Source organism: Mytilus galloprovincialis, chromosome 4 (genome assembly GCF_965363235.1).
Source record: "Mytilus galloprovincialis chromosome 4, xbMytGall1.hap1.1, whole genome shotgun sequence".
Taxonomy (NCBI): Eukaryota; Metazoa; Mollusca; class Bivalvia; order Mytilida; family Mytilidae; genus Mytilus; species Mytilus galloprovincialis.
Genome location: NC_134841.1, coordinates 9,034,940 through 9,061,213, shown reverse-complemented (window position 1 = coordinate 9,061,213; position 26,274 = coordinate 9,034,940). Strand labels below are relative to the sequence as shown.

Here is a 26,274-nt window from a genome sequence, read left to right as displayed (position 1 = left end):
AATGACCTCTAATCTAAAGTGATAAAGCAGATTCCCTGACCACTGACTGGCCATCAAATCCTCATTACAACAGAGATAAGTCTATAGTGACCACTAACTGACCATGTAATTTGTTGATAAGATCACAAAGTGTGAATCCTGTAGTGCACTATCATCAGGTTTAATTATGGTCAATCTAATTCTATGTCATTGTTTGACCAGTGGCCAAAATCAAGTAAATCACCACTACATCAGTATAAGAATGGGAGAGGGGGTATATTCTGGTTTAATTACTAGTAATCTAATTGTAAATCATCATTTGACCACCAGCCAAAAAATATGAATGCATACATATCCATAAATTATCTGGAGGGGGAAGTCCTGATTTAAGATCCTGATATCAAAACTTCTTTTGTCATTTGATTTTTAGACTGCAGTCTGTAGAAAAAATAAACCCAGCATTTTATAAAATTCTTATCTTGTCTTACAAATGTATCCTTTTCTGAAAACCTGAAATATCTAAAAGGAAACCTAAGTTCATTTTTGGTTCAACAACTAAGAACTATTGGTCAAGATCAAATTCTGGAAAGAATTAAGGGATTCTCTGCTAGCTATAGGATGAATAAGAGTGATGGTGTAAGTTTTGGCAGGAGGCATGTAAATTATCACCATCTTAGCTGACCCATATGAATATCTTCATCAACCATGGAATGTATGAAGCCTGGAGGATGGGAAGTCATTACACAGATTAATTAGTCAAATAATCAGTCTGACAACCAGCCAAAATGAGGAGAATCTTATCTACCTTTTTAATAGTCTTTATTTTTGTGAAGCAGAATATTTCCATGTATACAGATAGATAATGATATTGGCTCCCTGTCATGGGTCAACAGTGTTAATTAGAAAGTCATAAAGTAGCATTTTAATTTATTCATATTTATAACTGGTTTGTATTATTGAATAAAAGCTGAAAAAAATGTTGTGACAGCTTTCTATAAACATTCTTTCTTCCTTTCTCACCTAATATTTACTCATTCTTTCGTCATTCTATAAACATTGTTATGGTTTAACGTATGTTTTGTACAACAAAGTTATAATCCCTTCCCTCGGGAACCTCACTGATAAAGAGCTTCATTACTTGATAAAAAAGTGATCTAGGATAGGTATATTGGCACTGTAATCTATAATTATCTGTTACATCCTGATTACATACTGGGATTAAAGATTAATTACACACAGACTAATTGATGCCAATGAAAAACTAATCCATCAAAAAATAGTTCTTTGTTTTCATGCCATCATATTCTAATGACAGTCTAGATTAACAGTATTGTCCTGAATGTGCTTAAAAATGCCACTGGACATTCGGCTTACAAAAATCAATCATCTTTTTCAAATATTCACACAATTACAAGGTAACCTAATGATTTGATAGTAGAGATGGGGAAAAAGTATTGTCTTATTCCTAAATAATTGGTTTTCCAGTTAAGTCTAGAAATAAATGAATGTTTAAGTTAACAAACATGGTAAACACCAATATACCTTCAAATACATGTAATGTTTGCTGGCCATAAGTTTTAACAGAATTTCCCTTTTTCCCGTATTTGGATTATATCCACTACAATCTTCTTGTGTATTGTCATCTGTCAATTGAAATAGACAAAATGTCTGTCGCTCTTAATTTGAAAAGTCTACAGTTATAAAATCTTAGGCAATTTGAAGGTTACAAGTTCAGCTGACACTAACAGAAAGCTAATATATAGTGTAATATATGTCATCACCAGGCGTCAGAATTGTCAGTTTCAGTGTCAGATGGTCTGTTCTCCTTCTGGACACGATATTGTCCAAGTGTCACCGGTCCAAATCGACTGATTTAAAGGTTGTTTTTTTTCTATCCACTTAAATAACATGCTGTGAATTTGACATTCAATTTTAATTTAAAGTTTCCATTTTGAAATTTTAATATATTCCGATCAAGATTGTGCTTGTTAAAATTTGATTTAAAGGAAGGAATAAGAGAATGAATAATATGAATATTAAAAAGGGGGAAAAATAAATTTTCTCAAGGTTAATGAAGGTGATACATAAAAATAATGATTGATTTCAAATTTCAATCAAATTTCTTCGTAATAAATTCAGTAATTTTACATTAATTTATGATCAGATATTCACAAGGCACATTTAAAAGTACATGAATATCGTATGACTTGACGTGTGGTGTAGAACTGACATTGAAAGGTTTGCAATTAAGTCTACGTACACTAAGTAAGGATTGACCACTGGGTGCCACTGTGACAAGTCTCCTGTACGTGGGGTTCAGAACTATTAACTGGCCCCAGTTTGACGGAAGCCACAAGAATTGTCATTGAAAAATCGTCCTTTGGTTGAAGGGAAATTAAGTACTGTGTAGTTGTATAGATTAATTTGATTTTAAATGCTAACAAGAGCGCCATTTAATTATTCATAAGATCGTGTGTAGATGGCCTTGCTCAAAGCTCTGATTGAGATCGGTAAAAGTGAGTGCAATGAAATGTTTTTGTCAACAGCAGTGAAGCATATGATCACTGGCACCGTTAGTCTATCGGCAGATCGAGGACAATCAGTAGTCATTGTCATCAAGTTGCTTGACATTTCGTATGACAAGTACCTATTTTGATTTATGTGTGCATAATTAATCCATGCAATATATATTTAGTAGGTAATACATGTAAAGTACAGAACAATAAAACCAGGTGATATGTGGGTTTTTGTCGTCTATTCGTAGACAAGACTGGTTGATAAACTTTTATGAAGAATGATTTTGTGAAATTATGCAATTCAGGAAAATAATACATAAATATCCTGGTTAATTTTTTTTTTATAAAACTACATATTTCATTCTTTCAGTAGAATTTACATCAATTATAAGAAATTTGTTTTTTTGATAGCTTCCTTTCCACACAGATCTAAAATTTTCTTTTAACATGAAATATTTCCCACTGGACATAGAGAACATAATAATTAATCTATCCATATCCCTCAGGCCTTTTATAAGTTCTTGATCTTATGGAACCCCAGTCAGCATTCAGTTCATTTTGTTCATTAATATGTTGCCTATCTTCTAAGTCTAAATGATCTATTGATTAAAAAAACCAGCAGAGCAAAAGCTTAATTAATTTTTAATTATGTTCGCTCATTAAATTGTCCATAAAACTATTTAAAACTAATTTATGCCTCCCTCTGGTAAGCAACTGCAGAAGTCAATAGTGTAATACAAATTGCAGCACATAAAGACTGGCAGGTGCCTTTAACACACCTGAACAGGTAAATCATCAATTAATCAATACCCATGTTAATAGGTATATTGTAAGGTAATATTTGCTTTCTACTTTATTTAATGACACAAGAACACAAATATCGGCACTTTTCTATGGAAGGGATATTGACTTCAATTAAAAATATACTTATCAACACACTATTTGGTTGTGTTTATTATAATTTATTAACTTATAAAATTACTTTATACTTCAAACACCTCTTTTGAAAAAGTGATTATGTAATTATAAAATTGGGTTTTTACAAATGATCAAAAAGTTTAATTATAGATAAAGTTGTTAAAATGATAATAGTTTAAGCTCTTCCTTTGATTTGTCAGAATACACAAAAACCACATGAATTGTCCACGTTTCTGATTGTGGTTAAAATTTGGAAAAGTTTTTTAAACAAGCTTTTGTCAATACAATCTCTTATATGGCTAAAAATTGAAAAGATCGTCAAAATGAAGTAGGTACATCCGTATAAATTAGACTGTTAAGGGAAATAAAGAATAATAAAGGAAATAGATCATTACTCACAAATTGCACCTCTCCGGTATACTAAGTGGACGGAATTATACTTTTAATTAGAAAATAAATTCTATAGTATTGGAGGAAATGGTAGAAGTAAATTGATTTACAAATGACCATATTTTACATGTTGATCAGAAAATTGTCCATTGTGGTAAGAGAAGGGTTTTCTGTAGTGATTTAAGGTAGATAAATAGATAATGTCTACCAAGTATAAAGATTTGCCGATACAATGGATATTTTATACCTTAAGACCATCCATAAATTACGGTAATTTTGACATTTGTCAAACGACTCAAGACTGCAGACATCAGATTTCTTTTGATTTTTCATCTTTTATAGCAAAAAACATGCATGATGATGCATCTTATCTTAGATAAAACCTAGTTTGCACTTAAAATATGTAATGATGTGTATGAGTTTGCAAATGATAGTTTTGATTTAAATTTTAAAAGTTCATGATCAAGGACAAACAACGCTATAATCTGAATATCCCCCTTTTTTTATACAATCTTTTATAAACCTGCTTAGACTCAACGTGAATGGTTGTATCTAGGTCAAAAGATTGTTAGAAAGGATTACAGTAGATGTAGTTAAAGCCGTAGCTTTGTGCCGATTCACGTTAAAGTTTAAAATAAAATCTTAAGGACAAGCTACCTGGAGTAAAGCTCCGTCGGTAGTGTCAAAACATTTCTCTTACCCAGAATTGTAAAGATTTTCTAATTATCTGATAAAAGCTTTAAATAAAGATACCTAGTTTTCTCGTTAAGAAGGAAGTTGTAAGAAAGTTCAATCGACATCTTGTTACCGCAACAAAGATCGTCAACAATACAATTCTATTCCAATGTATTAATAGCTCCAGATGTTAGAAAATGTGACATTTAGAATGAATAACATAGCTATACATTTAGTACAAAAATCACATGAAGAAATGTGACTTTAAAATGAATAAACATAGCTATACATTTAGTTGAAAATCAATAAAAGCCTATAAATTTTGAAGAATAAAAAAAGGTTTCGGCAACTGCAAGATTTAAAATACACATTTTAGATGCATGTCAAAAATAAAGCAGATGTCAGAATAAGATGCAGATTTCCACAGCTTTTCTATCTAAAATACAATTACATTGCAATAAAACTGTGCATATGCCATTTGTAAAGTCTCTGGTGCATTGTATTGCAACAAATAATCTGATAGGAAAATAATAATCAAGATACATGTGTTTATTTTCTTTGTAAGATGGTCTTGTAAAGTTATGATAGAGTCGGTAATGCTGTGTATTTTTATCAGATATAGTAACCTACAAATTGATAAAATATTACAGTATACTTTAGGTCGGTTACTAGAGTAATTATGGCACATGAAATGTTTGATAGGAGAAAAAAATATCATTAAATGTGCATATTTCATTGATATGATAAGTAAGATACTGTTAGTGATTATACGTTATTACATAAATAATATCTTTGGTAGACTATTAATTTTATTTATAGTAATTGACTTATGACTTCTAGACTTTGAAGATACAAATATCTCCCATTTTTATGCATTTTGTATGTTTATAATTTGTTTTCTGTGCAAGAACATAAGATATTTTGAACAAAAATAAAATGCCTAAGTTGCCTAACCATAATGCACATTTACATACAAACAAATGTATGCTAGATGCCAACAAACATGTTCTTTTTTACTTTTTGGTCATTAATGATGAATATATCTCTTTCTGGAATTTTCATTACTCCATTTGTATAATTTTATTTTTACTACACTACACTTTCTTGTTAATAGCCCATATATTTATTTGTGTAGTTATGGTCTATATGGGGGACAAGTATTAGGACATTTATGACAGACTGGATATGATAGTTAAAGTTGAGAGTTTTGATGTTTGTTCCTTATGTCAATATATAGAACTACCAATAATACTTGCTAGTTGTTAGAGACTATGGTATTTCTGTTAGAGAGTATGGTATTTCTGACTACTGCTTTGTTGACTTATTGGACAGTGCTTCACTGATAGTGCGACGGAACAGTTAATCATTACGAGGGTCTCAAAGTGCATGAGTGGTTGGAAATGTTTTTGAAACTTTAATTTTCCATTAATCTAATGAGTCATTTCAATTTATTCTTAATCAGGTGATTTTTCAATGTGAATTTACTATATTTAGATAGGTTTGTGGTTTGAATGAATTAAAGGTTCAGGGTTAGTAACGATTAATCAACACCTTTGAAAAGCTGGGTGGATTAACAAAAACCCCTATTTGATAAAAATCATAATCATTAAAGCACAACATCATTATGTACACAAATGTATCATATTTGAAATAATGGCCAAAATCCTTATCAAAATCATGCACATCTGGTTTCAAACCAGCAAACTTCAAAGAGAAGCTCTTTTATAATAGATAATTAGGAAAACAATAGGATTAATTTACCTGGCCCATGGCCGACCTATTGTTAATAAGGTAGCTGTATAGAATTAATATGATAATTATATGGAATATGATAATTGAGATAAAAACATTAATCCCTCCTTGGATAATGAACTTTAATATTGATGAGAGAACATCAAACAAGACAGGTGCCCCTAAGGGAAGTAACTCCTGTTATAGATCGTTATGCCTTAGGCCAGGTGTAACACTCTAGTAATTAGAAAATACATCTTCACTAGGTCGTTATGTCTTTGATGTTTCAATTTGAATCAAAACTATAACATGGAAAGTTAACATGTATATTTACATGTGAGAAAATTATACTGTCCATGTGTCTTTTAAATGAGAAAGGTTTTTGCATGATTTAAACTTTTGTTATAAAGAAACAGTAAAGAGGTCAAAACATATAAGTGAATATATTTTCAGATCTTTATAGCTTTAACTTTTTTGTCTGCATGTAAAATTTGATTGAATAAAAGCCTGTAAAAAGTGCTGAGACAGCTGAAAGGAAAAAGTCATCACAGTTTACATGTAGGAAATGTCAGAATATTATATAATGTTATTATTGTAGGTAATAAAGTTTGGAAAAAAACATTAAAAGTTAAACATAAGATGCCATTATTTTTATCATATAGTCAATAAAATTTAACCAGTCATGATATTGAAAAGGGGAAGAAAATAAGAAAACAGTGTTATACAAAATGTTTTTCTTTGAAAATTTGGCAAGCTTTTTCCCACCTACAGTTCTTTTGGAATTAAAATGTATATTTTTCATAGATTTTTGCTAAATATATTTACTGTTTATAAAAATGTGAAAGGTGTGTATAGATTTGTGTTGTCAAAGTCTTATAGTTAATCTTTTATCAAACTACAAGTAGCTTAAAATCATATTATTCTGTGGTCAGGGAATCATGAGTTAGTCAACACTTTAAAAAAGTCGATATCTAGGGATATATATTCATTGACGTGAGCAAAGACTATTGGGTTTTAAGTCTCTGACGTAATTTCTTACAAGTTCATGTAGCATAGCTTTGTAGGCTTTGCATAGTGTAAAGAGTTTACAGAGTAAATAAGATGAAAACAAATATTAAAAACGAAAAGTAAATAAAAAATTATATCAGGCAAGTTATTAGGATGTAAAAATAAGAGATTAAAGTGCGCAGAAACCAAATGAACTCGGCATAGTTTTGTATCCACGTTGTTAAAGCGGAACATCAATTCATTTGGGGTGTTATGAATTTAGGTGGTTGTCAATGTACATACATGTACATTAAAAGAAAAACAAAACAAAAAACAACTTTCTTAACTTACGCTTTATCAATAAATGAAAGAACTAATACAGAGACCAAATTCTATTTTTAGACCACCTAGGTTTTTTTCTGTCTCTCAAAAAGACAGGACGTTCAGTGACACTACAACAAACTCACATTAAGATTTCAATCCTTGATGAAATATGTACATCTATAAATGAATGATAGAATGTCAAAAAATCAACCTAATTTAAAAAGATTTTAAAGGCTGTAATTTGAATAAATTATCAATATTGAAAGATAAAGTGATGACTTTAAATACATTTGCTGTGTCATTGGAAAATTTAAAAAGAAAAAAACACTATTTATGTAGTCATGCGATATTGAAAGCTGCTTTATCATCTTCAAAAAAGGTGTAAAATTATCTCATAAAATTTTCTTTATTAATCAATTTAATTGCACCCCCTCTTAGACATGTTTAGAGTTTAAATTCACCTACAAATTTAATCTTGTGTTACAAAATATTGGCTCTATACACTTGTTCACTTTCACTGGTAATAAGCACAAGATGTAACAAATTTGTTATTACAATGTGTAGTATTTTTAAACAATTTCCCTTTGTCGAAGGTCAGTATCAAACGACATCGTGTCAACTGTAGTAATTTTGTGTCAGCTCCCCGTTTTTTCCCACATTAAAATCCAACTGTATTATAAATTGGATAAAAGCACACTTTTGGTCGATTAAAGGACAAGTCGGTGTAGAAGTTTAATACTTTGATTAGATTTCGGGATAAAACTTTATAAAGGACCCACAGATGTTTACGAGAAACTCATCGAATTTGATTTTCTGCCGATAGGTTTTCTTAAGAACGTCATGAATAATGCAGAAAACAGGTTGACCTCACTTTTGTAAAAAGATTCAGCTGTTTTTTTTTTATTAGGTTTGGAAGTTTGCCAACGTAGTGTGTCACTATTCCTTTTAGGTCACATACGTGATCTGTGTCCTTATGAAGATCTATTGCATTACCTGTGCTTCAACTTGTTTTTAAGTGTTATAAAATGAAATCTTTATAAGAAATGATAAATCTATTCATAAAGTTTATCATATTTTGTAAGGAGTGTTTAAATTTGGTCTGAAGCAGGATATTAAGAGGCCATTCTGGTTTTAAGTGGAAATTCAGTTTTCCAAAAAACAATAAGGTCTTGAATTGAATACCCTCAAAAAAATGAAAGAAAAAATATCTTAATGATCAAATTTAAAGTAAAAATTATAGGAATGTGAATTACTAGTAATAAGATATTTTTGATCAGTTTTACGGTCATTGACTAGAGATGCTTTGCCTCTGGCTTTATGTAACAAATGTATGTCCACAAAAATTTTGTCTTTTTATCGAGGGCAATATTTCTTTTTTTTTTATGTTTAATATAACAGTTTGAGTGTCAAGTAACTGCATTATAATACATACTTACACACCTATCCCTTCTCTAAAATGTCTGTGTATCTTTTACTTGTAAAATCCATTTCATAACTTTGTATTATAACAATTATATCTGAATTCTTTTATTCTGTTTTCAGATGTGGATGGAAAACAGATATTTGAGGGAGATCAGAACTTTCTTGACCATTTTAAAGTGTTAGATACTAATGGAGAATGGATGTTATTAGGGGGAAGGTATGTATCATACAAGACATTAAACAATACACACCACAGAAATAATGTTTAAGATCCTTAAAATATATAAAAAATATTAAGAATCAGAGAAATTACAGAGGACATTTACTTTTAGAATGTTTAGGGGGTAAAACTGTGAACAAATGTATTCTGCTCTGCTGATCATCAAAAAGCCTTTACCAGGAGGTTGCACTTGTACAGGAACAACAAAAAAGTTCTGAACCGTTAGACTGCATAAAAAACCTTTCATAGTATGTGTTTGCTATGACCAAAATTGTTTTTCGTTTGTTTTGCAAATAGTAAAAAGCATGGGCAGTAGAAGTTGACCGAAAGTTCATATTGTTAGCTAAAATTGTCCCTTTTTTTAACTGTAAAGTCGTGAAGATATTACATGAGAGATGTATGATTATCAAAAAGTAGAAGTAAAATGATCTTTTGGTAAAAAGAAATAAAGATTGTAGAGATTAAAGTGCATACTATACAAAACATACTTGTGCTGTTGATTTTTAATCAATTGGAGACATGGTAAAACCCAGATCAAATACAGATATCCTTGGCCCATCGGAAAGGTTTGAAAGAACTTTTCATATACAATACAAACTGTCTATAATTGAATTTATTTTTAAAGAAATTGACAAACACAATAAGTATAATGAAGTTATAAATTGCAATACTTAAATGTAAATAAATGTATTTGTCATAATGACATGTATGGCGTCATATATATCACCTCCTGGGTCTCATAAGCTGGAAATTAAAAAGGTGTGAAACACACAATGTAATAACCATTAGACAAATATCATCATAAATTAGAAATAAATGTGGTAAATATATTGTTTTGTTTGTTCATTGACCATCTTACAAATCAGTAACGCTCCAAAACTTCAGTGGGATGGTGAACGAGTGCCAAGACATCAAATTTGGCAAACTGTCTTTTTAGTATGACATAGCTTGTGCCCTTCCAAACTATAAGACAAGATCATAAAATAGACAAAATACATATTTCATTCAGTTTATTGGTAAAAACATTCAAGTAAAACTAGATTTACAGAACCTGTATTCATACACATTTTATCAGTACGACTGCACCTAACATGTGAAATCTATGATAAGAAGTCTGAAGATATACTTTGCTCAACAGCAGGTCTCCTGTTCAATAAAGGTTTATGACTTAAAGTAAATGCAAGGTGCATGCAAAGTAATTTGACATGATTTGCTCTGTTTTACCCATTTAGAATTTAACAGCAGTCTTAGTGCATTTACTTATGAATTGCATGCACACATGATTATTTTGTATATATGATTTTGCACTGATTATAAAAGTTTTTAATTTTAATTTTCAGAAACAAAGTTTACAATCTTAGTATGAACACCTTAACTGAAGAATTGCAGGTAAATAATAAATAATAATGGAAGAGAATTACAACTCTGTCCTCCATTGAAGAAAATATATGTTTCCAATAAATAAATAGCATAGCAAAAGAAATCTATTGATGTCAAAATCTGAAAGTGATTGTTTATGAAACATCATAAGGCACATGTAAACTTACACAAATTAAGGTCAATCAAAATAGAGTCCTAGAATTTGAAATTAATGTATGCTATGGAGACAGATGTTGCAAGTATGCTCTCCAGAAGTGCATCTGATTAATTCAGCAGGAGCTCTCTAGCTAGAAATACCATCTTCATTTAAGAAACATCTTTACCCCATCTGGTAACTTCTAATTAATTTACAGGCAAAAAAGTATAAAGAATCACATCATGGGTGGGGTTTACATATGGAGTACATTCATTACAATGTTCATTTCATACTGTGTAGGTCTATCAAACAAAAACAACGAAACAGACACAATAACAAAACCTAGGGATGACTTTCCTTGTCATATTCCTATACAGATTCATCAATCAAAGTCTTATGATTTAATGTTGGCTAATTGGAAAAAAGTAATAGGGTTTCTCTGGGTGATGTCTGCACTATACTTCTGACATGAATTATTGTCTTTCTTTTTGATGAACCAGATTATATTATTAATAAATCTTGCCTCTTAAAAAGGTGAAGATGAAACTGTCATTGCTCAATCTTTAGAAGGTTTAATATTGGTTATTGGTTTTTTTCAGTTAAGGTTCTGTGTGATTTTATTAGTCAATCCCCTCTTCCCTAGTATCTTTTCCTTCTTTTTTGTAATAATATAGATAATCTGCACTGGTAATTTAGCTAAACATCATTTTTAAAAATGGGAAATCACTATAGCACCTTTGAAGAAAGAGTCTTTTCTTTCACCACATCAACATTTTCTGATAGATTTTTTTCGCTAATATCATGTAAAGGCATTCTAACCAAAGTGCATAAAGATATGCAATAATTAAAAGAACAACACAGTAAATGCTTCATAATTATGATGAAACAAAAACTAACATGCAATAAGCTGTATTAAAACGTCTAGAGAAGTGAAAAAATGAAAGGTTACTTCCTACAGAACATGAAATTGAAGACATTTGTTGTCTATAAAAACGACATCACCGTATTGTATAACAGAACTTCAAACAGCGTTAATCAGCACGTAGAAAGATCATATTTTCTTATGTTTTACAGAGAATTGAATGGGATCCAAGACAATACGATAAAGAATATTGTTTAATGAGGAGAAATTCAGAGGTGAGTCACGGTGATGGCGATATCTTTGTGTGGAGTCAAAAGAATAATTACATATGTTTTCCTCAGACTTTTAATGATCATATGAGTACTATAAGAAGTCTGCTTAAGTGTGTGCATTTAAGGATCATAATTAAAACTGTTTAAAAAATAAGTTAAGTATTGTCAAGCAATATTTTAGCGCCTCAAACCATGAGTATGATGTGTGGATTTTCTGCAACAAAAGCTGCCATGAAATGCAAAAAATCTTATTCCATTAATGTTAAGAATAGAATTACTCACAGAAACGTTCTCTTCTTACGTATAACTGAAGATTTATCAATGTACTGTTGTACTAAGCAAAGTATAAAAGTCATGAAATGATGTCATCTATTCCTGGGTGGCATATTTATATAAACTGTCCTTTATTACCTACACATTGCGTAATAATAGATGGGATTTTGTTGTGCATCTATTCAATCTGATGTGCTTTGTTATGCAACATTGTGTCAGTAATGTGTATTGGTAATGAGATGCCAGAATTGAGATCATTTACCAATCTATACCAGTTATATAGGTACACCAGAGGCTGATGTGATGGTTTTAACATAATCTTTATTTGATGTTTTCAATTTTGACTCCTCAGTCTATTTATATGGTATTTAAAAACAACAAGATCAACCTTAAACAAAAGTTTTCTTAAATTAAAAATCTGTGCAATGCCAAAGTTGAATTCTCCCTATTTTGTTCCCCACAGATGTTAACGAACCTTTTACTCAAATTACATAATAATATAGTATATAGTAACTTAAAAAACTATCAAAGATATACCAGATGTTTTTTAGGTAAACTGCACTTTGTTTTGTCTGACAGTTTTTATCCAGGAAATTTACGTTCAATGTCAAAAAGAAAATTTGCTTTAATATTTCATGTACACACTGGTTACATGTTAAATTAGATTTACATTTTGCCACACGTCCTCAATGTTATCTCAAGCTTAAGGAACACTAAAGGTCAAGTTGTATTAATCATTGCTTGACTCACATTTTTTTACTGTTAAGATATTTGTTTGCTGGTGTTGGGGTCTGCATTTGTTAATATGATTTTCAAATTTCTCGAAATATCTTAAAATTTTATCTGTCTGTGTCATTTTCAAACATGAATTTATTGATCAGATGGAACAATTTCTTGCGAAAACCAATTCAAATGATACAAGATTTGACTCTGATGACTTTTCTATTCATGTCATGTATGGAGGGCTGATTGTGACATTTTCTGATTGATAATGATGGTTATGAGAGGCTGTTTCTGACATGTTCAATTAGAAGATTATGTAATATTTGAAGGGAGCCATTTGTACAGCACAGCAGCTGTTATAGAGATGAGCGAGCAAATTCATAAATCTTCCATGATCTTGAAAAGTACATCTAGGAATCATTACTTGTCTCATTTTGAACTTGATTTTAAGCAGTTTTCTTAAATAAATTTATTTTAATGGTAACGTATTGAGCTGTAGGCCACAAAAGTGCAGAGCTATAAGGATAAGAAAAAAAATCAGAAAAACAACACTGATTTATATTTGTTCATTAAGTCGCTCATTGGAGTTCTCTTAACCTTTCCTTCACACAAAAAGTTCTTTTAAATCCTGTACTTCTAATCAAGTTTAATAAGTCTTTAGAGCCAACAACTAACAATGGTCACCATTTTACATGTGCAATATTCATTGTCAACTGACCCAGGAATAAAAATGTCAGATTTTGTCAGAGGTGTAAAAATCAATTTGTCCGTTTTATGACGGTATGACACGAAAGCAGTGACACCTGTACCTTGAAGTGGCGTGGCAGTACCTGTAATGGGATATCAAACCACCTGTGTCACGGCCAGATCGATGTATAATTATCAAAGAATATAAAGTCACTTCATCAAAAGTCACAGTTTAATTAATGGCTCTTAATATGGTTTTTATGTGGATAATTGTTCCTGGTTTTGAAAAAAAAGATTTAAACGATTTTTATGTGTTTAAATCCATTAATGGTGTTCAGCTTTGTTTTAAGCATTCAGAAAGTTTTGTCATTACATGTAATAAAGATGGTATTAGTCTAAAAGAAAATAGAATTTATGGCAATGATTGCTGTTATGGGACACCAATATATTTCCTTTTTCCTAACAGGAGAATCTTGGGCTCAATGTAGGGAATTCAGTGATGGAAAATGAAAAAGTGTCTCACTGGATACAGATTCTGAAAAATAAATTTAGTTCTCCAATTTATTGTATTTCATAACTTTTTGTTTTCTTAGGCAGTTTTTAAACAGAATAAATATCAAAATTGTTATAAGAAATGATATTTTCCATCAACAGCCCCAATTTATGACCAATTTGTCTGAACTTGCAGAGCTTATATTATATGATTTATTAAACATTATCTTAGCTGCATTCTACCAATTTGTCAAGGCAAGAAATATTTTAATAACCGTATAAAGTATTTGTGGTTATTGATCTTTGACTAAACTGGGAAATGATTTCCAATCAACATAACTTTTAGTCTATGTTCTCTGCAGGATATCAGTCATTAAGAATTGTCTCTGGTGCAAGATTCATTATATGAAATGAGAAGAAAATGTCTGCATTGATTACCATTGGTGTTAACAGAATAAGGATCTTCCTCTCCTAATAGGACAAGTAGGGATGTCTGATATCCTGGATCATGTCGGAAACTACATTTTCATTTCTTGATTTATACGTTTTCCGTCACTGATTTATTTGCTTGAGAATAATTGAACAGTCATTACCAGAATCAATCTTCTCCAAGCTTCCTATAAATTAACAATTACATTAGAGGTTAAACAGTCATTGCCGAAAACAAATCAATACACCTTCCAAAAGAAAATTGCAAAAAAAGATTTATAAAAGTTTGTTAAATTTGAATATAGACAAGATACACAACTATCGTAGTTTGATAAAAGGATTAACTGGTCTGTCATGATAATCAAAGGTGACACACCTGAAGTAACACCTGATATAAGCCACATACTTCTATCTAGTACACCCAAATATGCCTCAGACTTGGTATCTATTTGACGTAATTATGATAAAGTACAATTAGACCTTTATTCTGGACACTGTAAGGGCAGACAACTATAGCTCAAAATTTATATTTTATTCATTATGACTTTGAAATTCCCCTAAAAAGACCAAAGAATAATTACAAAACAATAGCTAAATGGATGGGTTTTGATCAATCTCATATGCCTCATTAGAAGTTAGGCATGTTTTACTGTTAGGTATTTAAAATATTTGAAGACAAATGAACTTGTTACAAATCAATTACAGGTCCACAATACAATATGAATCTTCCTATTATATTAAAATATGTGATGTATGCATATTTTAGCCTTGTTGGCCTTCTGTTTAAAAAAAAGTTGTTGAATCATTCTGTAGACAAAGTACATCTCTATCTGGTCCTGGATTTCAAGTTTTTTGTATTGTGGTTTGTGGATTTGTCTTTTTAGTCTTTTTTAAGGCTATAGTCATGTTTATCTGTCTTTGTAGATTTCCATCTTTTTTACTTATTTTGTGGCATTTAGCATCTAATACTATAAAATAACAATTCATCTGAAAAACTTATAAATATTTGCAACAGAATTGAATGAATTCCTTGTATTTTCAGGAGCAATGTCAGAACTACATCAGATTATATGGAAAGAAGGACAACGGTGATGTGTACCTCTGTGGGACAAATGCATTTAAACCAAGGTGTCGAGTTTACAAAAAACAACCGGTTAGTTTGCTACACATCTTTGATGAAGGTGACCTCAAAGACTCTCTTGCAAAAATATGAAAATTCATACATGTAGATATAAAAAGACTGCTTGGTTAGAAATTTGTAAACTTGGCTGAAAAATCTTTCATTTATAAATTCAAATTTGTATGTATTTATTTGAATACAAAAAGTTTCAAAATAGTAGTTCTGAAATATAGTTCATGTACAAAAATCACTCAGAATAAGACTACGTGAACATTGACATGTAGATCTGTGTTGTATTCCAGTTTTAATACCAAAGAAAAAAAATAGTATCAAAGTTTGAATCACTCATGATGAGTTTGCATGAAAAAGTTTGAATTGAATTAAAATCAAGTCCTAGTAAATGTTGAACTGCATCAACTTGGTTTAATAATAACACACAGTAGTATATTTACTGATTACTACCTTTGATAAATGTGACATTTGAATTTGTTTTGACACCTGACAGTAGAGTGATTGTTTGAAACTGTTTAAAGGTCAAAATTCATACCGACAGTTTATCTGATAAAACATATATTGGGGGATTATTAGAAAAATACTTTATTTACACAAAAAAATTAAGTGGGCCTCCTTGGGATTTGATAAGAATGTGCAGGGGAGATTTTTTTATCCAAAAAATGAAACCGGATCAATAAAATGTTGAAAAATCTATAATCTTGTCATTTTTTTTACTGTCATTGAAATATATGTAAATCTTCCTTTCGTAACACAAATATATATGATGTTTTTAGGACGATTCCTTCAAGATGGTGACAGAGGAAGATGGTGTTGGTAAAAGTCCATTTCATCCTATGCAGAATAGTACAGCAGTTTATACAGGTACATAACTAGGAGAAATATAAATATATTATGGGTAAATCCACCAATTATTGGGGATGTCATGAGCTTATGGATTGAAAAAAGTTTTTTCTAGACATTTATTTTGTCAATTCTTATGTGATTGTCAGATGTATCAATAACAAAAAATGAATTGTAAAGGGATTAATACACCACCATTACTTCTATATCAACAACAGAATAAAACTTAAAACCATTAAAAAATAGCTCATTATGTAATCTATATCAGATATTAGATGACAAATGTAATATCTTATGACATCCAGTAATCAATCTGAAAACTTACTCTTTTTTGTTTAATTTTGTATTTCATTCTCTTATTTCCCTGTTTTATAGATGGTATGTTGTTTTCTGGGACAGTCGCAGATGCATCAGAGAGAGATCCATTAATCCTAAAAATACACCAGGGTTCAATGGTACGAACAGTGCAACATGACTCCAAAGTAGTCAATGGTGAGTTTTATACCATAGCAGATTCTGTTTTTAGATTTATTGGCCATTTATGTCTTTACGGACCTCATTAACATTTATGATTTATGTATTTCATATGATATTGTTAAATTATAAATAAATAAGCCAGTTTACTCTCATTTTAAAGGACATTTAATATATTAAGTGTCTTGACTTAAATATCATGCTTTTCAATAAAATTCAGTCACCGATTTTAATATTTCTCATCTTTACTGATTATCATGATAAGCTAACTTTATTTCTACGGGAAATTATATGTTGACTAACGGTGTATATTTCTGTTCTTTAGATCCAGACTTCGTGAGTTCGTTTGACATTGGGGATAAAGTTTACTTTTTCTTTAGAGAGACTGCAGTAGAACATATCAACTGTGGAAAGGTAGGATATGGAGACATGACATTTTAATTATTTCAGGAAAGTTGAATCATCCTGAACTTAAAAACTTCTGATGATACTCAAGAAATAAATTAATAAAAATAAAGTTTTACACACCTTTAATAAGTTTTAATTAATATTGTTTAATTTTTCATTTCTAAATTAGATAACTTCTTTGGTTTTGATTAACATTTAATGAAGTTATTATTCATAGATCTTAATAGACTTGGTCAATACAAAATTATAAATTAAACATTAATTTGTTGACAACTTACTATATTTAAGACATTATATTTTAGGCTGTGTTTTCACGAGTGGCTAGAGTTTGTAAGAATGACAAGGGAGGTAACTACCTGATGAAGAACTTATGGACATCATTTTTCAAGGCTAGATTGAACTGTTCAATACCAGGGGAATATCCATTCCATTTTGACCTGATTCGTAAGTTTAATAATTTGTAGCCTGTATTTAAATGTGATTGTATCATCTTCATGAAAAATAATATAATAAGACATTAAGTATATTGTCTTTTCTACTTGTTTCTACTTTATCAATAGACTGGGGATTAATTAAGATTGATTTTCCGATAATTGAAGATCAAATATTGATGTCTTGAAAGAAAATTGGCATCAATGTGTTAGATAATTTCAGGATTTAAAATTCAATTGATTTTGTATTTATGTCTGGAATGAATATGTAAATTCTTAGTTTCTTATTTTAAAATTGATATTGTTTTGACCTTCAGAATCAACATCTGACCTTGGACAGGGAAATCCTATGTCTACAACTCATAGTGCTAATAGAACAGACATGGTATATGCTGTTTTCCAAACACATCCTAACAGTGTAAGAGGTTCAGCTGTTTGTGCATTCCGTTATTCTGACATTGTCAAAACATTCCAAGGAAAGTTCAAAGGTCAATCATCTCCGTCCCACAACTGGTTGGCTGTTCCGCAACAAGAGACACCAGTACCTCATCCAGAGCAGTGCTCAAATGATACTCATCAGTTAGGAGATAAGGCATTGAATTTCATCAAGAGTCATACATTAATGGATAAAGCTGTCCCTGCTGCTGGTGGCGCCCCCATTGTAACAATGCATGGAATTAAGTAAGTTTTAATTCAAATTCTAAGAAATAAAGTCTTAACAAATAAATATAATTATATAATCAAATAACAATGTTGACAAAATAAGTTTCAGGGTTATATTAATTTACATTTTGTTAAAAAATGAGTTTGAATAACACAAACTTTCACAGCTGTTTTGTGGAAATTTAATTGAAAAAGTCTATATTATTGCCCTATAAAGCACCCATTCATATATTTGCATTTTTGACTTTTTTTAGTGCCCTGTTTACTGCTTTAGCTGTTGATTGGCAGGTCCATGCAGCCGACAGAAGATACTATGACATCATCTTTATAGGCACAGGTAAGGTTTTTAATATTTCGTTGAGACCCCTCATGTAATTGAAAAAAAAATCACCATATTTTATTTGAATTTGAATTATTATCCATAATTTAGGAAAATGATTTATTGACCAAATTTGAATAGTGAAAAGAAGTTTTTCGCTAAACAGGTGTGTCAAATTTCTTTTTTATTTAAAAAAATCTTTCAATGCCAGATAAGTGGCCATTATTAAGATATAGGATATACATATCAAGGTAGAATAACCATGTAATGTGTTTAGAGGTAAACATATTTCTATAATTTATGCTTATTACGTAAAAGATGAAACCTTTCTGAATATTTATTGTTGCACTTAAGGAAAAAAATTGTCACTGATTTAGAAGTTTTATTTTTATTGGACTGAAGCCAGGAAAAAAATGTTATTGAACTTTTTTATTGGAATTTATCCAATATTAATTGTTTGCAAAGCTAAATGATTTCATAATAATGTTTATAATTATTAATTATATAATAAACTGCTTGCCAATATTTTTTATAAAAGAGCATTAAATGGGTCAAACAGGTTTTAAAAAGTTCACTAGTTAGAAAAATATTGAAAAACAATCTTAAAAACAAAACTTTGGCTAATCGGGTTTATCTATAATCATGCATTGATCCTTACAAATAAGTTCACTTTTCTTTCCTTGCAAAAGAATAACAACACGAAGTGTAATATATTAATTCAACATTTACATGGACTGTTTTTGAAAATTATTTTAGTTTAATTGGAAATAATTAGGTCCAATTTCCTGTTGTAAACATGCAATTATTCATTACGCCAAAAGTAAATTTAAATGGTCAGCTATGATAACATTTGAATTGTAAATGTCCTTTAAACAGTTTAAATTAATTCTATAAACATATTTTCTCTTGAACAATTTGATGTCACGCTACCATTATTATGACAATGTACAGGTTTTTTTTAAGGACCATCTGTCCTGGTTTTAACATGTGTAGACATAGATATGTAATAAAACACTGATTGATATAAATCCTCTATTTTATTAAATTGTATATATAAATATGTAATTTTGATTCTTGCTTTTTTTCTCAGATGACGGAAGAGTTCTGAAGTCAATAAACAAAGGACATGGAGCCAAGGTCGAATCTGTTATCATAGAGGACATACAAGTTTTTGAGAACAAAGCTCCAGTCACCAGCATGAAAATCTTTAACAAGAAGGGTGTGAAGAAACTTATTGTTTTGTCTAACTCAAATGTAGCTTCTATCCCACTCCAAAGATGTGCACAGATGAAAACTTGTAGAACTTGTATTGGACTCCAGGACCCATACTGCTCGTGGAGTAATAATGAATGTGTGGCCAGTGACCGAGGCTTTGAAGGCATACTGACAGGTCATCATGAGAATTGTGGAGTTGAAGGTTGGTATGAGTTGTAGGAAATTATTATTTTGGTTAAATTTTTTTATTATTCTCAAAGTTACAATGGTGATTTTTATAATGTATCATTTCATTTTATTTCCTTTATATGTTCTGCTTTTAAACATTTGTTTGATTATTATTTATTCTTTGAATTATCTATTCTGAGTGAAATTCTTAAGCATGTTTTGGTTTGATGTAGTACACGTGGAGTTTGGTTTTTATATTTGTTTTTGTTTTCCCTTCTGTCACAGACACCACGACTGTACCTACCAAGTCAACTACAACCACTACATTAGCCCCTCCCACAACTAGTCAGAAGCCTTGCGAGTGCAAGTGTGAATCCCCCAAAAAGGATGGTCTACAGTCAGAACACAATGTTCCAGACAATTCTGAAGAAAATGGTTAGTGGAGATTATAAAATATGCTACAACTGTTTCCGTTCCATGCTGAAATATCTATATATATATATTATCTATTTAACTTAGAAAGATATATATAGTAAATATAAATATAATACTTCTTATTTCTGTTTTTCAAATTATATACATATATTTTGTAAATGTGCAACTTGAATGTTGTTGTATTTTATGTGAATTAATCTCTTTCTGTTATCTTTTATTATTGCATGACATATTATTTAAACTTTTATTTTTATTTCTGCTTTAAATTAAAGTTGTATTTATTTGAATCTGACTCAAAAGAATTTATTTTCCCCAAATATTTTTCTTCCCTATCTATAAGTCCATTTTTCCTCAAGAAAGACTTTATTTTTTTAGGAAATGAAGGTTCCCTCTTAAGTGACGAACCCTTGTACCCCACTGAGGAACCATCTCGTGGGGACAAAAAACCTCTTGGTAAGGATTCGCACAATTTCTTATATGTCACTTCAGCTGCAAAAGCACTTCATTACATCAGCTCATTTCCTGCCTAAAACCAGAAATCCTTTTGTGACTGGTTATCCGCCAGTCTCTTGCTTTTGTCACTTCCTGTACTCATGTGTTGTTATTCTAACTTGTCTATCTGCTGTAGTGTATTAGTTGCTTTTCTAACTAGTCATTAGCTGCTTTTCATACAAGTCATTCATACCTGCTTATCTGTGTAAATTCCTCAATAATTATGTGCTGTATCATATACTAGTATTACAATGTATATTTTCTTTTGAAATTGCTACAAAGCTCAAGGAAGAAATTCTGGAAAAAAATCAGAAGATTTGACCTGAAGTCCTTTTGTGAATATGTTTTTGTTGATTTACTTCTTTTGTTTTAATTTTATTTTGGTATTTTTTTTACTAGATTTAAATGACTTGTTTATTGTTTTACACAAAAAAAAATAGTACATTCAAACATTAGTCATAATGACATAGCTTTTCAATCTTCAACCAAGAAATCAAATTGGAAAATTGGAAAAATATTCAAATTCATATTTTATTGTAATTAAAGTTTTTAGATAATTATATTTTAAGTGAACTGTTAAAAAGAAAGATAGCAAAGTAGTGAACCTATTATTATAAATCTCCAGAGCTTTGTACTTATTTCTTATGAAACAGTATGCATGTTTGGGATCTTGCTTCAGTTCATATAATGAGTATATACTTTATTTAACCAGTCTATGATTTATATAGCTTGTTTAATTTTCTTTGCATTAGTTTTTATTTTAATTATTTTTGTATGAGTTTTATTTTATTGAATGAATTAATTTGCATCTTATAGTTTCTCCTATTAGTTTGTTTGCCTTAATTTGCTATTATTTGTTATATATTTTGGTTTTAGTTCTCTTTTCTGAACCTTTGTTCGGAACCTGAAATAAGAAATACTAAAAGCATGGAATGATGGAATAAAACAGTTCATTAGCTGTATTTTATAGTCTTCAAAAACCTGTTGAATGATGCATCTTGACAGTTTTTGTCTCAAATTGACTTAACATTTAACCTCTACTTAAAAAAAACTTGATTGGTTCAAAGATTTTATTGGTTGTTTGCAACTTTGATGAAATTTTCATTACTAGTTTTTGTTTGCAGTAAATAATGTCTTTCATTTTTCTTACAGTTCCTAGAAAAGAAGAAATGACAGAGAAAAAAGAATCGTCAATTTCTGCAGCCGACACTGCAATTGGAATTGTTTGTGCTATAGTATTGTCTTCAATCATCAGTTTCATCGCTGGTTACAAAGTACATTCCTGTAGAAAGGGAGACCAAATGACTGCAAACCCAGGAGAAATTTATGGCACTCTAACAAAAAATCATACAAATAAACTTCTGGACAATAAAGAGCCACGATATGTTAATCATTCAGACCTTGAGCGAAATAACTCAGTAAAACAATTAAATTTACTTGTGAACATTCAGCCTAAGGGCTCAAACCTTCCCAACGGAGGGGCACCTGCAAAGACAGTAGTTAACTTAACGCAACCACTTCCGGACCGAACATACGTATAGTAGTCTTGTGTATTTATAGGATTTTTTAATTGTTCTTTATTACACACATAGTGCTGTGATACTAACGTCATGTTCCAAGTAATTCTGGGACCAGGGAAAGAAAGGCCAGTTCATGAACTATTTAAAGCCTGAACAAATTACTGACTGTGTTCATTACTTGTGATACGGAGACTGAACTACACATTCCAAATGTTTTACTGCCAGATTTATAGTGCTATCAATTTGTACATACACTTGTACATAATATGTACATACAGATCAGTATGCCAAAAAACAGTCATTAATGGTATGACGTAAAATATGGATTGAACTTTCAAGGATATCCAACAATCATATCTATGAGATAATAAAAATTGTGCAAATCAATGACACATGGGCCAAAAATATGAGGACAACGTAATATAAGATAAGGAGATGATGTTGCCAAAGATTATAAACTAGATCCTGTGATGTTATACGAAACGTGGATTGGAAGATGTTTTTATATATAGAACAATGATATACAAAACCTTCCAATTTAAAAAAAACAACTAATGTTCGAATACATATTATTTATAGGGCAGCAATTGCTATGTAAAGTGAAAATGTAGATAAATTTTATATATATATATATATATAGAAAGGCAGTATTTTGCATTTTTTAACATAAGCCAGTTGTTTTAACGAACCTTTGCCTGTTTAAAAGAAAAAGAAGCAAACAACAAATCTGATGCCTACAGGATAATGGCCAAGCAAACATGGACTAATAAACCAAACTAATGGTACATTGAAGTTTTCAATTATACTCAAAAGAAAAGCCATTTAATCTATATAAATGATCTCGTAGAATAGGCATACAAGTTTCCTAAATCACAAGTTGTCATGGTGACAATAAAACAAGTTTCTGGTGTGATCAGATTAACATAAAAAAGGGACAGACCCAATAATGGAGTAGTTTCCCTTTGTTTGAACGACATTGCCTGGTTAGATGATTTAGTTAGGTTATTGTAGAATTAGTATAAGTAGATTTAAAAAAAAAAATGTACATCTTCCACTAAATTCATTTCAGCAGCCTAATTGGGGGTCCAATTTTAGAAACAGAAAATGTTATTAAATTTTTTCCCCAATCTGAATATTTATTTTTAGAATTTTATACATTCAACATGCTGTGAAAGCAAAAACAATTTAAATTTGTGAAATTCTCCTTTAACTTTTTTGGTTTAATGTAAATAAGTTAGACATAATAAATACTGAAAGAATAAAAGCTTATGATCTCAACTCATATTATTCATAAACGCATTCTACTCTTTGTGTTTCACAATTAGAGACCTGGAGTGTGAAACATCTGTGGAAGATAGTACAGGAGCTAAAAAATTAGAAAAGAGAGAAAAAATGAAGAAAAAAAATAAATAACCCAATGTAGCAAAGTAGAAAGTCACTAATCGGGCATAAAGATTTTGATTTTATTAACATGAAGGAAACTTGTAGCCTTGTTTGTAAATATGTATATTTTTAAAAAGTAAACTGCCAATGAATGTTTTCATCACATGTATATGTAATATACAATACACCCTTGATCATATATAATATGTTATGTTTCATCTGTTGACAGAAATTTATGTATTGTTTTATCATATGTTGACATAGCTTTAGTTTACTGATTTTCACTTCCAAGCATGAACTTTTTACTTTATTTCAAATCGAGTAACCTGTATAAATAAATAATAAAACGATAAAAGTTTAAACAATCAAATTTTTTGCTGAAAAGATACAGGGAAAACAAGATAGTTATATTTCAGAAAAGAAGGGAAAAATTATGGGCTGAAAGGTTGTTTTATTTATAGGGGAAATCAGTGAATTAATAGGCGATGGACGTCATTTGGGTTGTCATATTATATTAGTAAACTTATAAAAGATGTGTATATTTTCATTCTGAGATATTTAATTATATTTATTAAAAAAGAAAGCTTTTGCCGAATATTTTACCAAAAGATTTTAGAAGAAGTCTTAATGTTAATTGTCTTAGGGTATACAACATTCAAGTGTTAATATTAACGTACAATTGTTTTTCAAAGGCTCTGATAAGCTATAATTTATTGCAATTTTGCATAGCCTTCGATTTTTAGGTATTCCTAGTTATTACCCATTTACTGACGAGAATGAACGTAAAATAGTTGAAAGAATATAGTATTTTGTTTCATTAAAGTGAAATAATTATCTACTTAATATATTGGCAGACTTGGAATTAATTTCCCACCTTATAATAGCGGTCATACAGTTTCACATTTAATCATCTATATTACATAGAATCACGCAGAGTTAAAACTTTTGCACGTTGATTCAGTATATATCACGATTAGTTAATTCCATCAAAAGATCACATATTCAAATTTCATAAATAAGACTTTAATTTGCTTTTACTCTCATCCATTCTCCATTGAATTAAAAAACATTTTATGATTCTCCTTTTTGGTCATTGGTAAGTTTTTCTAACTTTTTCATGTATATATATATATGACAGGAATTGAAATTTTTGAAATTTCTTCCATAATTGTTTGGATTATGAAATACAAATGTATTTTTTCCTTGGATTCCCACTTCAGGAAATAAAAAATATCATTTTAAAGTCTTATTAATTTTTTCTTAAAGTTAAATATACATCAAATTTAATTGTAATCTCATAGTTTTATAAACGAAATAATAATTTTTATTGAAAAATTTTGATCCAAACTACCAAACTTGTTAGATAAACAGGTTTCTAAACTTTTTTAATTTTAAATTTTATGCTGGGGCTACATTTTTAACTCCTATTGTTTTAAATAGGAAATTCTTCCATAATTTCCAAAGAAATGGATGTTTTTTTTAGCCATTTACATTTTGTGTCATTTCAACTAGAAGTTGAATCATTTCATTTAATAAAGTCATATATTTCCATGCAGCATCATATCATTGATTGTTATAGTCGTGGAAACTTGTTATGAACGTTTTATTTTTATATATATAGTGTAAATGCTTGTTCTGTTGTTGAAAATTTTATTGTTTTTTGTATAACAGTATTTACACAAGCTTCAAGAAATGAATAAAAGAGTGACAAAGAGTTACAGATTGTGTAGTTAAATAAAAATCTTTTTTGTATTTTTTTTATTTAAATGCACAACTATTTTACACATTTACTAAATAATTTTTGGCCAGTATCTTTTGATTTTTAATTTCAACAGAAGTGATTTCTGAACGACCATGTTTTATTGAATTGAATTTTCCGTTTTACATCAAAAGCTATAAAAAAAAAATCCTGCAGGTGTCTTAAATTGGAAAGAGTTATCTATCCTGACATTTTGGAGTGAACAACAAGGTTTTCTGTTTATTCTAAATAGGAGTTATTCTTTCTTTCATTTCTTGTTAGTTTTGGTTTGAGACAAAGAGTTGTTATACCATTTGCTTTATCATCATGAGTTTAGATTTGTCTTAAACGAATATATATATATTATGTATTATATTATTACAACAGAAAGAAAATGAATGAAAAAAGAATTTAAAAAATATTAAAAATAATAATAAAACAATAAATGTGTTTATTATTCAATTCATTGTGTTACACAAAAGTTTGAAGAATGGTTTGATATTCAATGAAATTGGTGCACAGATTTAAGAATGCTCATTACAACAAAAAAATACATTACTTTGGAATGCTGTCTTCTTGTTATAAACTTCTTGTTTCCATTTTTCTTTGCAAAGAAAGTATGAAACACTTCCAAAGA

At 29.8% G+C, this 26,274-nt stretch overlaps 1 protein-coding gene across 4 annotated transcripts in view; it reads left to right on the top strand.

The window, feature by feature from the left end:
* The window catches only part of LOC143071300 (semaphorin-1A-like), a 120,686-nt gene extending 95,046 nt beyond the window's left edge, over nucleotides 1-25,640 (top strand). For 2 of the 4 annotated variants that reach the window (XM_076245525.1, XM_076245527.1), the window contains 14 exons: nucleotides 9,063-9,159; nucleotides 10,503-10,551; nucleotides 11,753-11,815; nucleotides 15,459-15,569; nucleotides 16,325-16,412; nucleotides 16,767-16,883; nucleotides 17,191-17,279; nucleotides 17,576-17,717; nucleotides 18,022-18,385; nucleotides 18,622-18,704; nucleotides 19,777-20,103; nucleotides 20,355-20,504; nucleotides 20,880-20,957; nucleotides 22,149-25,640. In XM_076245525.1, the coding sequence (XP_076101640.1) occupies nucleotides 9,063-9,159; nucleotides 10,503-10,551; nucleotides 11,753-11,815; nucleotides 15,459-15,569; nucleotides 16,325-16,412; nucleotides 16,767-16,883; nucleotides 17,191-17,279; nucleotides 17,576-17,717; nucleotides 18,022-18,385; nucleotides 18,622-18,704; nucleotides 19,777-20,103; nucleotides 20,355-20,504; nucleotides 20,880-20,957; nucleotides 22,149-22,537 (2,147 nt within the window). In that variant the 3' untranslated portion in view covers nucleotides 22,538-25,640. The remainder of the gene's footprint in view (nucleotides 1-9,062; nucleotides 9,160-10,502; nucleotides 10,552-11,752; nucleotides 11,816-15,458; nucleotides 15,570-16,324; nucleotides 16,413-16,766; nucleotides 16,884-17,190; nucleotides 17,280-17,575; nucleotides 17,718-18,021; nucleotides 18,386-18,621; nucleotides 18,705-19,776; nucleotides 20,104-20,354; nucleotides 20,505-20,879; nucleotides 20,958-22,148) is intronic. The other 2 variants (XM_076245528.1, XM_076245529.1) reach the window with 2 other exon arrangements.
* Nucleotides 25,641-26,274: the final 634 nt, after the last annotated feature.